Genomic DNA, 12,913 nt, shown 5'->3' with positions numbered 1-12,913 from the left:
TCCTATGACTGTATAATTGTAGCTAATCTAATCTAATACCGTGTCACATGATGAATATGATTTCTATGAATGAATTAGTCATCAATGATAAATAAATACTAGAAGTGGGCCTACAATATATGCACTGGCAACAACATTTTTATTTTAAGATCACATAAAGTAACAGAATATCTAAATATGTTTGAAATGTTCCTTCTTTCCTGAAAATAGAAAGAAAAAAAAAACGGTAATGATTGTAAAAAAAGACAACCAACCAATGCAAACCTTGTTTCAGTGTTAATTTAATCATACAAATGCTTATTTATAGATACAGGAAAAAAAGGCTTTATTTTGACAATTTCTCTTCAGATAAATGTGCTATCTTAGGACTCTATGTAAACTTTCAGCTCATCCACTCACCATGCCACCCATCTCAGATCTGTACATAGTCACAAACTAAAACTAAAGAATGAATCCAGCAAAATTAAAAGACTTCTTCTTTCCTCTCCATCACGCATCCACACACATACACACACACACACACACACACACACATGCATGTGTACAAACACACACACACACACATAAGCACAGACAAAAAAAAAAACTAACGTGATTAAAAAGAAGCAAGGCAGAACAGTGTATACTGTTTGGGAGGAGGACACTCAGCTCAACTTTCAACAAATACAGCAGCTCTGAAACAGAAACACAGTATGCTGGTGAATCTTTTTTTCTTTTTTTTAAAAAAAAGGGATTCTAATCACAGAGGTATTTCAAGACAGATGGAGCAAATTTGACAAATTATTCAAAACATCAAGAACTTTGACTGTCTGGTAACCTGGGAAATCCCCCTTTTTGAAATACCCTTCAGAAAAAAAATGTAACAATAACATTAAGCTCCTTCAAGAACAATCCCCATTTTATTTTTAAGCCCAAAATACATTAAGATGAAATGATGAAGGTGGCAAGAGTTCAAATATGATGTCAGTTCTGATAGCAGACAAACTATGTGAAGTTAATTCATCCTCAGACACACATAGCCTGAATGTGTGATCAAGACAAATATGATTGAATGTAACTATCTTCAGTTTCATAAACATACACTGCACAATGATAAGACTTTTGTAAAAACTGTATGGGTAACATGACAACTAAAACAGCACCAAATGCTGTGAAGAACTTTGGGCTTTTAGGGGGAGAGAAAATGCACAAAACAAACCCCTCCAAACTCTCTGGAAAATGCTGGTATCGCTCAACAACGCACAATAAGCCCAACACACAACCCCGCTGCTTTCGGAAAGAAAATCACCACTTTTAATCGTCACAAGTGGCGTACAGCATTGTGCAAATAGCAGAGGCAGAACATCGGTACTGGTAATGCCGAAGCACACCATCAAATCTCATGTTCAGGTAGTCTTTCCAAGATCAAATAACAACTCATTACCTTGATGTATTCAGCATGTGTCAAGTTTAACTTGGTCGTTTGATTATTAGCACCACCTGCTGGCTCTATAAGGGTATTTTTGCAAGTGAAGTGTATTGTTAATACAGCAAATGAATAACATTAGGGCAATTAGTGAGTTGGTTGATCCAAATCGGTGACATATCAATTAACAATACTGAGGAGGTGCTTGCCTAACGAGGCTGTCTCAATATAGATGTGTATTTGAGTAGACACAACATCCTTGCCCAAGTAGTATACACCATTTCATGTCAGTTAAATCCAAAAGGAAACCATAACATACAGTACATGCACACATACGAGCGCGCGCACAAACACACACACATATACACACATACACATATCTAGTATACTCAGACATGGATTCAGAAACTACAATCATTCACCAGGCAAAATAGATTTTGATGGCTTTTTCAACTCCCTCACACCTCACTTGCTCGAACTCACTCGCATCCCTTTGCTAAGCTCATCGGCATCTTCTTAAAGCGAAAACCCACCCTAAAGAAAACACACACATCGTCAGCCTCCCATGCAGTCTCAATTGGGCACCTCCAGAAAGTTTGGCTTGATGACATCAGATTAGTGTCTTGGTTCTCTGGATTTTTATCTTTGGGAGAGACAGGGTTCCTACACAGGGTTCCTCCACATTTTCTATGTAAAAGTTCCATAGATTTTTGCCCATATCTTGATTTCTTGAATGGATTTGAAAATTTTGGTCAGTGTTCAATATGATGTACGCCGATATTGGCTGGACAATAAGGCCATATCACTCTTCACAACTAATATCATGATTTGAGAAATGCTAGAAATTACACAGTGTGTAGTCTAAAGTGTATCGAGCCTGAATCAAGACCGAACTTCCCCCCCCTAATTTTCCAGTCTTTTTGTCCAATTCCCAAACTTTTCAATGATCTCATTATTCAATTATCTAATATTCTCATTAATGTCCACATTTCCAGACCTGTGTAAGAACCCTTGAGAGAGTTGTTCATGCTCACAAGTATTCAACTGTCCGACCGTCCATGGGAATAACCAACTGTATGTAAAGTGTTTAGGGCCGATTTTCCCTTTAATTAGGTGTGTTTGACAGCGGAAATAAAAAATAGCTGTGTGTATCTAATATTTTTTTTTTTTTTTCAGGATTTATAGCACTCTTAAATGAAGCATTCACACATGCGGATCCAGGTGTTGATGTTAGGTGGGACGTTTCACTGTAGCGGATGTAATCCATGTCCTCACTGTAGTTTGTGTTTCTGTGGGTATTGGGGCCACGGGCTGGGGAGAGGGTTGTCAAGAGTCAATATAAAACAACTGTTCCTCCCCCCCTCCGACTCCCCTGCATTCAAGGACTCCCAGGGCGTTCAGCTCATCATCCACCATGGGGGGTCTTTGTCGTTCTAGCTCTGTCCAAATGGATAGGGTCCATGAATACCCTGGAAAAAAGACAGGGAGAGAGGTAACGTGAACAAAAGCTGTAATGGCATCGGAGACTGAATGTATGAAGGTATACAAAGATGAAGCTTTATAGCAATGAATAAACTGAATGAAGCCTGGAGGTGAAACACATTGCTCACACCAATAGAATGCAAATGAAAGTACAGGAATGGGTGCGAAGAACTTCAGGGTGTGGTGTGTACTGTATACATAATTATCCCTGCTCTAACCAGCATGTGAGAGGAGCACAACTGTGTACAGGGCAAATTGCAACCTATGATACCCACAGAATGCATCTCTGCAATTTGTGCCGTACTGTAACAAAACCTGCAGTCCGTGTGGAAATACCTCAGGCAATGTCCCTTTGAATTACTGCCTCGTTTTAAAAGCCCCGACTGGCTGGCAGAGCCAAGTGTTTCTGAACAGTCCAGTTTAGCCAGTGGGTGTGAGACCCGAACAAAGAATCAACTATTACAGGTATGAGGTGATAATTGCAATAATGTGACCGCACCTGAGAGATTCACGATTACGTAATGAGCTGTTACACTCACAAGTAGACGCAGTGACTAAGGACTTTTCATCACCAGGGACAATAAAACTTGGTTTAAATATAAACACACACGTCACAATAAATTAGCGATAGAAGCGATTCACAGTTGTATAAAAGTAATAATACCCAAGTGGGGATTGCCTCATACTTCAGCAAATCACACCTACTGTATAATCACAGTATACAACGTCCTCTGATATCACTTCTCTTATAAAGGTCTAACACATACGTTTTCTTCAATGTAGTATAAATAACGTACATAAGAAAAAAAAAACACAAGAAAGCAAGAAATTTAGTACTAAGCTCACTAATTAAGAGTTGGCAACCAGTTGGCAACCACTGGAATGAGTCTTTCACCAACCAAGATCACTTGGCTGAAACTATGCATTGTATAATTCAGTATATTACACTCTATGAGATTCTTTCTATCATAAGATTTCATAATGTTCCCTCTCGCTACTCTTGCTTCGGTTATAGTTTATTACCAGAAAGAATTCAATTTTATTTGCAGCCAATTAAACTCCAAAACGTTCCAACTGTTCCACTTGAAAAAGCATAGAGCAAATGAAATGAAATGAAAATGAACAAATGGAAAAAAATAGAACAGTAAACTGCAATACATTAACCCAATCCAAAACTAAGTAAATTATGTTTCACAAAATATTAAAGATTACACTGTTATAGTACTGTGGCCATAATATTGTGTTGGGAAATCTTTGACAATTCACCTCTATAAAATAAATATATCTACTATCTTCTATGGAAGAGGCGGAATTTGAGATTATCAGCTTGAGAATGGAGGTTTTAATTAAAAAATGTCTCGCTACTTATGGTATGCAGTGCAAGGTGGTGCAATGTGTGGAAAGTAAAAGTAGCCCAAACTTTGAACTTGATGAGCCAGAAGACCTTTGATCAGCCTAGAAAAGATGAAACCTGAGTAATTTAATTATAACAACGGCTCTCATAGATGGCTCGAACAAAAAAACACTTGACAGAGAACTATCTGGCTGTCCTGCCAACATGATTCAGCCCCAAGCTCTATTGATTCTCCCCCACTTCAAACACATCATATATATGGTAATGGTAAAGTCCAGAAAATGTGGTCATGGCTTTGATAAAAACTCCCATATACAGCACCAGCCATCGTAGAAGTCCCCAGTGATGGATTTCTCTTTTATCTGTCCTGCATTGGTGCAACAGCAGCCACTGCAGCCTATTCTTTCTCAAATGTTGAACTGAATAGGCATACTGTGACACAAACGTTATTTCTCTAAAACAATTGATTGCCAGACTATTCCCTGCAACTTGCTGAAAAGAGAACAAAATCTGAATGATCACAACAATTCCTCTCCCAGGATGGTCAGACTGTGCAGCTGCAGTGCTTTCTTGCATACAGCACTTGCAGTAACACGTGAGACTTAACGACCTCATCATCACTCTACTAATCAAAGCACTTTGGGCGTAAAACAAAAAGCCATATCAGAGCTGAAAAAAAAAACAATAATCCAATCAGGTGCCAAAACATCTTATCTGCTTCAGGATGACCTAAGGCTGCACGATTATGGCAAAAATGATAATCAGAATTATTTTGCTTTATTGTGATGATGATTATTTATCAGGATTATTTGTCTCGGTTTCAGGTAACAAAATTATTTTATTGCACTTTTAAGCTGGTTTAAAATCTCCAAATGACAGACGAGGATCCACTTTTAGGAACTAACACAATGTTTTCATGTCCAGACTCAGGAGAAGGATTTTCCTCTGTAACATTGAGCCATTCTCTTCTGCTTTGTTTGTCGCTTTTCAAAAGATAGTCTATGCAAGTTTTCCCTCTTTCTCTCCCACTGAACTGCCTTGTTCTTCATCCTAACTCTCATTTAATTGGTCACATACAGTAAGTGTACGTTGCGCATTCAAAGGTTGCGATTGGTCAGATGTAGGGATGGGACGATATATCGAAATTCACTATATCGCAATGCAAAAATGTGACAATACGTATTGTAGGGCAGAAAAATGAATTGTGATATTAGCGACATTTTATTCTGCTGTAGTAATCACAAATGAGACGGCTTGCCCATCACAGTTCCCCATCAAAATTATACTATTTGCACTTTGTAATGACGTTTTAAATTTTTTCTTACGATTGCTAGAAAGATGTGTGTCTCAGAAATAAACAAAATTCTGGTCATACTTTGTTTTCATTGAACTTTTAGGCCTATTTATTACATCGTATCGTGGTTGTATCGACTCGTGAACCCCATATCGCGTATGGAATCCTTTCCCATCCCTAGTCAGATGTAATGGAAACGCTTGATATACCATACCAGGGCTTTTGGGGGAACTGAAGATATAACAAACACTTCAATATTGCTGACTTACACAAAAAATAGTCATGCAAACATAAAATCGTGATATGCGATTATCTACGCTTAATTGTGCTACCCAAGGAGGAGCCATTTTCCACTGACATGATGGTTTCAAGTGGAGAGTTAGCGAGATGACTTTGGATAAGCAAGAATTTTAACTCCAATCACAAGTGAATTACTACTAACTTTGATGCATACATACCTGACCGTAAGTCACCACTGACAGATTGGTTTGGAGACCATTTGATGCCCTATTTACAGCATTGTGAGACAGTCCATTTTGATCTTGCTGGATTGGCTCCTGCGTGCCTTCCCAGGCTCCGCCAGGGTCTTTGAAGCTGTTGTCAGTGGCGTCATGCTTGTTCTTCTGTGGCGAGGCGAAGGGGTTGAAGTCTCCCTGCACGTTGCGGTGGGGTTGGGTGTTGAACTCTGTCTCAAAGGAGGACAGCTGCTGGGTCACGCCGAGGAGACCTCCTACTTCCACACTAAGAATCACCCAGATCACATCTGTAAAGGGAAGAAGCCACACGTAAACACAGGCTCACTATATGAATGAGAAAGTAGAACTCAATCAAAAAACTTCAATCAATCGTGCAATTACATATTAGCAATAAAATTGACCTGTCCACAATTCTGCAACAAGGCTGGAGATAGACAATTACTTGGATGGATTACTATGACACATTTTTCCTGACCAAATTCCTTGACAGAGCACAATTTCCATGATGATATTTGCCACTGTCTTGCCACTTATGTAACTATGAAATGTGCTTTTTGGGGTTAATATTCCTTCAAAAGGTGCCACCACCTGAGAAGCAGCCAAGCTTGATGTTAAACTTTTCATCCCCACCAGACAAAACTTGATGAAAAAATTTCCATAGTCTTTTCCAGTACTTTTACACATAGATCATTTTCTATCCTTTTCCAGGCCTGAAAACACATCTTTCAAATTATATGGATTTTTCAGGACAGTGATGCATTCTGCACATTCTACATTAATTTCTTATCATTATATGCTCAGAAAGTCAGTGGGGGCTCACGTAGTACTGCTCCACTTTACAGTCATTCTTTTACACTTCCCCCCTTTAAAAGGTTATCTTTAATCTTACCAGCCCAAAATTTGACCTCCCTCAAAATTTACATTATGTACTTTGTTTCAACATAGCTCAGCCTTTAGCAACACTTTGGACAAAACTTGCTATTTATGGAACTGTTCTTTCAACTACAAGGCAGCAGGGTGTAGAACAGGCACACTGTTATTAACCTTTTCACACTGAATTTAATACCTCTTCTTCTTGGTCACTTTCAAATACTTTGTGAAACAACCATTATATAAGTGATCTTATGTGTCCTGATGTTATTGTATAGCCAATAGGAGTGAAAAGTTGGCAGTTTTCTTAGGGAGGCTTCCTAGCAGATGAAATGTTTGCTTGGTGGATCCCTGGTACCAGTAGTGCCTTATATTGCCGAAGTGCCCCTGAGCAAGTGCACCTCACCCCCCATGTATGCTCATTAGCATGTTGCAAGGACAGGTACTGGAAAGAAGCTAGCATTAGCTAAAAAATATTTTGATATACCCACAGAATTTGAATGGATAGAACGGTCCCTCCCATTCAAATCATCGCTCCTGGATGGTCGGAGCAGCAGCCATTTTTATGTGTACCGTTCCATAATATAAAACCTCCTTGGTACTGTTGGCCTAGCTTCCGTATAAACGACTTACAGCAAGTCGCAGCAAGGACCAAGCAGTGGGAAAACTGCCGTTGTGCTATCTCCGTCGCTTTGCTGTCAGCGGGGAGCTACTCAAGGATTTTTGGACCAGTTGGGCTTAATACATAATTGGTGGGGGGGTCAGAAAAAAATTGTAATTTAAAACAAATTTCCTGCATTTCTACACCACCTAACCTCTTGGATTAAGTCAAGAAACAGCAACCCTGTATAATGTTAACCAAAAATGTAAAATTATGTTATATTACTAGATTTCAGCATTAAGGTACTTACATTCATGATTTTGCATAGGCATACTAACCTAAAAACCTATTATTGGGAATCTTGAGAAAGTTTCAGAGCGACAGAGACACAGAGCGTCCCCGTAACCATAGTAACTCACTCTCACTCCTGCCTGCGTGCGCACAGGGCGAGAGGAGAGGGAGAGACGCAGAAGAGCCGCTGACTGAGATTACTCTGAGCACCATGCATGGGAATAAATTACAATATAATAGATTTGTGTATATTTCTCGCTATTCAGATGGTCTGAATAACTCTCTGCTGCACGGTGCTGCTCTGTCTCGTCTCGTGCGCTGTCAGTGTCTCTTTTCGCGCCGCGACGTTATCAGTTATGAATTTGTTTTTCACTGCGTGAGAAAATGGACTTGTGGCGTGAGAGCGTGTGAAAAATGTCAATTGCGTGAGTCTCACGGTCAGTGCGTGAGAGTTGGCAGCCCTGTGAACTCGCTTGACATTATTATGTATGAAACTGCCAATCAGATTTATTTACTTATTAATCGAAGGTGCCGGAACGCTGTTCTGGATCTTTCCGGCCAACTTTAACCCCTGATTGTATTAACAGATAGTAAGAAGGGCTGTTAGCAGGGTGACTGTGTTTAGAAACTGGTAGAATCACTTTGCTTTCTGTGATCATTTATTATATCAGAGACAGGATATTCATTAGGCTACAAGATTTAATAAATGTTTGTAGCATTTCCAGGCCACTGGCCCAGTCTGGCTGAGGGCTTCTAACAAGCAGCAGGTAGCTTACATTAGTTGACCATAGTTATCAATAGTGAATGAAATTTAGGCCTACTGTTGCATATCAAGTCTGCAAGCCTGCTGGAATTCTTCAGTGATTAATGCAACAGACTGAACTCGTATTCCATCACCAAAGCCCTGGGCAACATGAGGCGGACTTTATGAATATGAAGTCTTTTCACAGCCTCAATGTGACACAATATTGTATCAATGAAAAGAATGAACACTGTGTCTTAATGACGGCAGCGATATGAATTTACACATCTACACTATTTGTAATTTTCCTCCAGCAATTTCCCTAGCTTTGGCAGCAGTGACACTATTACTTTTCACTGTTATAATGTTTTTGTATTGCTCATATTTATTTATTACAACAGTTTATTCTTCTTGAGAGAAAGACACAAATGTTATCCATTTCTTTCCCACACCCACTTTTACAATCTACTAGGCTACGTGTTGAAATTGTTGGCAGCACGTTTACATAATCCCACAATTATTTATAGCTTATTATTTTTATTGTTTGATTATTTTATTATTTTCTACCATTTTTATTGATACTTTTTAATTGTAATTGTGTGCTTATATGATATTTCCCTGCAGAATCATATCATTTTTGCCACTACAACAACCTAATTTCCCCTCGGAGATCAATAGTTTCATTTTATCTCATAGGGTCCACTTGTAATTCCACCTGGCATACGCCGAAACTGGCCCGGGTAGGCGGAGTCAGCACTTGATATTAAAACGGGCGACGCTGCGGCGTATGCCGGATGGCCCGCTTCAACCTGGCGGCTGAGATTGGCACTGACGTAACCAGCGCTCTCCTATTGGCTGAGATACTGAACGGAGTTAGAAAGAGAACCAGACAAAAAACAAGCTTTATGAGAATTTACGTTTTCTCTTGCGTCCTTGTGCCGACATGTTTTGTGTTTACACCACGCATAGCTGCTGAAATAAGGATTGCCTACATCAGGCCTGTGCGCCCCAGCGTGAATAACAAGTGGACCCATATTAAATACGTTGCTCTGTCCATGTTGCATGTGATTGGCTATTTGTTACAAACCCCGCCTCTTTCATGAACACACTCATAGCTGGATTGGTAAAACCTGGGTTGACAGAGCAAGTTGATGACCAGCTACGTGAGACCGGTTATCCGGGGTCGCCAATGTTAGGTTTTGTGAAGCCAGCTTGCAAAGATAGCCTATGTTGACCTCTGTGAACTTTGTAACAGACCCCAGGTAGTTGTTTGCCATCACAATGGTAAGACAGGTTTTGAACTGCACATACTGTATATCATTGATTTTTGTCACTACAACCAATCAGTCGCTAAGGACGGATGCTAATATATGGTTATAATTAAATTTGCTTGCCCCAAAAGTACCAACAGGAGCAGAGTGGATGTGCCAAACGTTGTTTGTTTGTTATTAACGTTCTGGTCTGGCCTCCTAACATATTCCTCATGATAAATTTCATCTTTGCCGATTTCCTACCTCCGTAGAATAATCCGGTGGCTGTACACATTCTCCACTGGCCCTGGTACATGCCTGGTGCTGTGGGACTGCGCATCTGCACACTCACGTCTGATATTTCCTGGGGGTCTAGAGACTTCACCATGACCATGTTTACATGCCCAAACTGGTCCCCACCGATGTACTTGAGACAAACCCCAGGCGGCCATGACTCAGCACCTGTAATATACACAAAGGGGTACAGTTAAAACGTAGTTCAGCGACATAACCATGAAGGTGTAACTGCAAGACATTTGCAACTGCACATACATGCATGCATAACTGTGTGCTAATACACACACACACACACACACACACACACACACACACAAAATCATTCAGAAATGCTATTTTCATAAATGTGTGAATGTAGTGACATGCTCCACACCTGTGTTTTGTATTCTCCAGGTCTTTGTGAACTGTGTATCTGGGGGAACAGACTCTCCTTCCCCAATTGTCACATCCTCAACAAAGGACATGGATGGCGTGTTGACATTGGGACTTTCAAAGTCATAATATGCACCGATAGCAGCCTGCAGGTTCCTGTTCCAACACAAAAGGGGATGGGGAGTACGTGAGAGTGATGTTATGGTGGATTTGACACTGCAATCTTTGGTAATACTAAGCAAAACTAGGGATGGGACGATATATCGAAATGCAACATATCGGGATACAAAAATTAGACAACACGTATCGTGGGGCAGAAAAATGAATCGCGATATTAGTTACATTTTATTCTGCTGAGAGACGGCTTGCCCATCACAAGCTCTTCATCCAAATTATATTATTTCCACTTGTAATGACATTTTTAAATTGTTGCTTACATTCTACAAAGCCAATACCATCGCTAGAAAGATTTGTGGCTCAGAAATAAACATAATTCTGCACAGTCAGCTTTGTTGTCATTGAATCGTGAGATTGAATCGTGAGAGAAGCATATCGTCCCATCCCTAAACAGTCCTATTGAAAGAGCTAATAATGTAATAACATACAGTCTGATACTTCATTGATCTCTGTAGGGAAATTCTCTTTACGCTTGCCCCCCTACTCTAGGGATGTCAGAGCACAGTGTCAGCACTTGGAGCTGGTAGGGATTCAGGGTCTTGCTCAAGGACACTTCAGTAGGACGGTAGGATAGGATACTTGTTGACTCAGGGTGCTTGGACCCTGGTCTTCCAGTTTAAGGACTGTCTCTCTAACCACTAGGCTACTCTGCTGCCCCATGAACTAATCCATCAATGAAAGAGCCTACTCTTCTGATATTGATAATTAAATTAGTGATCAAGGTCATGAGCCACTGTTCACTTACAAGATTGGCATCAATTGATCAGGGATACAAAGAAGTCGTGATAAAGACCACTTGTTATCAGCCGTCCGCAGATCACGACCGGTTACGTCATCACACTGACTGACTGGTGCTGCCGTGAGTTGTGGCTTCCTCCTAAAGAGCAGGTTTAACTAGCTTAGCTGCGGACCATTCTTGCCTGAAGACTATTATGTAACATGGCAGATAAGGACTTGAGCTAGCTAGTTAGCTGGCTTGCTCTTTGCTTTTTACGTTAACGCAGCTCACAGTCAGGAGGGCAAACTTTGTCGTTTCACTTCCGTTAGCGCCAGATGAACGTTAGGAGTTAACTGCCATTTCCCGTATATGATGAAACAATCCCCTCGGCTTTGAACTGCACTAACCTGGCACCATGTCTGCCTTTTTGTAGCACTTTAACGTATGCTAGCTAGCTAGATGGCTAGGTTAGCTTCATGTTGCTGCCCACCACAGGCCCTCATATCCCCGCACTCACCAGTTGGTCATGTCCAGGAAGAAGGCGCAGCCAGCGGGGTTGAGTTGAAACCCCAGCAGTCTTTGAAACTCCGAAATGAGGACGTCCTTGTCCGTGGTGCCCATGCAGCTGAATTTCTGCATGAGCTCCGCGTCTACGTCCATATCCATGCCCTCCATGGATGGCAGGTGTCCCGTAGCGGAGACGGGTGACGGGGGGGTCCTCTCTCAATTTAGTCCGAGGCCTTGTCCAGCCATAACAACCAGTTCAACAACAACAACCTCAGTACGCATGGCAGGAGGGGACAACGTTTGACGTTACTACAAAATCGCACGTCAGTTTTCACGAATCACGATGTGGGCGCCAACGTCATCTGTTGCTATTTGAAGCCACCTTTTCATTGGTTTATCAATGAATGAAAGTTGGCTTCGGTGTGGTGTATCGATAAATAGATCTGGCACATGAAATAATCTAACCTACATCATCATAAAATGTACATTACAAATCAAGCAAGATCTATCCGCAGAATTGTACCTGCAGGGAAGGAGAAATATGTTCAACAAAACTATATTAAAAAAATATTACACTGATGTAACGTTAGGCAAGTAGTAAATACAATAAAACAAAATAAAATAAAATAAAAGTGTGGGTAAACTATGAACTCCACTCGGTAATCAACATAAGGCAAACATCAACCAATATAAACAATAGAGTGATTTCCCCCCTTAAAATAACGTTATAGCAGTTACATATATTGTGTTGATGTATACTACAAATTTATCTCATAAAGGTTTATGTCAGCCCAAAAAGGTTGTAAAACATTATTCAAAGAATAAAAACATTGGTAAATTGAGTTTCCCCTCCGCTACATCCCTGGTTACAGTAGATATTACGACGTTGTTAGGGAGCCTTACAATGAATGGTGTGCAGGCGGAACTAAATGTGGCCTGGACTCATTTCTAGTAGGAACATTTATTAGGAACACCGAAATCGCGCTCTCGACGGAGACCGCAAGGAAACATGCCTAAGTAAGTTAACATATCATCTCTTGTCATGTTTAATCTCTGATTCGCACTGTTTCTCAAACC

The 12,913-nt window shown here is 40.5% G+C and overlaps 2 protein-coding genes across 4 annotated transcripts in view; one reads left to right on the top strand and one right to left on the bottom strand.

The window, feature by feature from the left end:
• Positions 1–264: 264 nt before the first annotated feature.
• ilrun (inflammation and lipid regulator with UBA-like and NBR1-like domains) lies at positions 265–12,087 on the bottom strand. 2 transcript variants are annotated; one of them, XM_071903881.2, is made up of 5 exons: positions 11,847–12,087; positions 10,436–10,590; positions 10,030–10,227; positions 5,994–6,298; positions 265–2,874 (listed from the first exon to the last, which is right to left on the bottom strand). In XM_071903881.2, the coding sequence occupies exons 1-5, from the start codon at positions 12,002–12,004 to the stop codon at positions 2,839–2,841; spliced, it is 852 nt and encodes a 283-aa protein (XP_071759982.1). In that variant the 5' UTR covers positions 12,005–12,087; the 3' UTR covers positions 265–2,838. The 2 variants fall into 2 exon arrangements, with proteins under 2 accessions (XP_071759982.1, XP_071759983.1); XM_071903882.2 differs by lacking the exon at positions 11,847–12,087 and adding an exon at positions 11,357–11,444.
• A 684-nt stretch (positions 12,088–12,771) lies between these two features.
• Positions 12,772–12,913, top strand: part of snrpc (small nuclear ribonucleoprotein polypeptide C) — a 5,017-nt gene continuing 4,875 nt past the window's right edge. For both annotated transcript variants that reach the window (XM_071903917.2, XM_071903916.2), the window contains exon 1: positions 12,772–12,853. In XM_071903917.2, the coding sequence (XP_071760018.1) occupies positions 12,846–12,853 (8 nt within the window). In that variant the 5' untranslated portion in view covers positions 12,772–12,845. The remainder of the gene's footprint in view (positions 12,854–12,913) is intronic.

Source organism: Centroberyx gerrardi, chromosome 5, assembly GCF_048128805.1.
Source record: "Centroberyx gerrardi isolate f3 chromosome 5, fCenGer3.hap1.cur.20231027, whole genome shotgun sequence".
In the NCBI taxonomy this organism is placed as follows: Eukaryota; Metazoa; Chordata; class Actinopteri; order Beryciformes; family Berycidae; genus Centroberyx; species Centroberyx gerrardi.
This window is presented reverse-complemented; position numbering and strand designations above follow the sequence as displayed.

What these genes read in the sequence shown, in the direction of transcription:
- ilrun (XM_071903881.2), bottom strand. Translation starts at nt 12,004, where the DNA reads ATGGAGGGCATGGATATGGACGTAGACGCGGAGCTCATGCAGAAATTC. An exon ending in CTGGAGAATACAAAACACAG is followed by an intron (nt 10,228 to 10,435) that starts GTGTGGAGCATG and finishes TGTATATTACAG; the next exon opens with GTGCTGAGTCATGGCCGCCT. An exon ending in CACCGGATTATTCTACGGAG is followed by an intron (nt 6,299 to 10,029) that starts GTAGGAAATCGG and finishes TTCCCTTTACAG; the next exon opens with ATGTGATCTGGGTGATTCTT.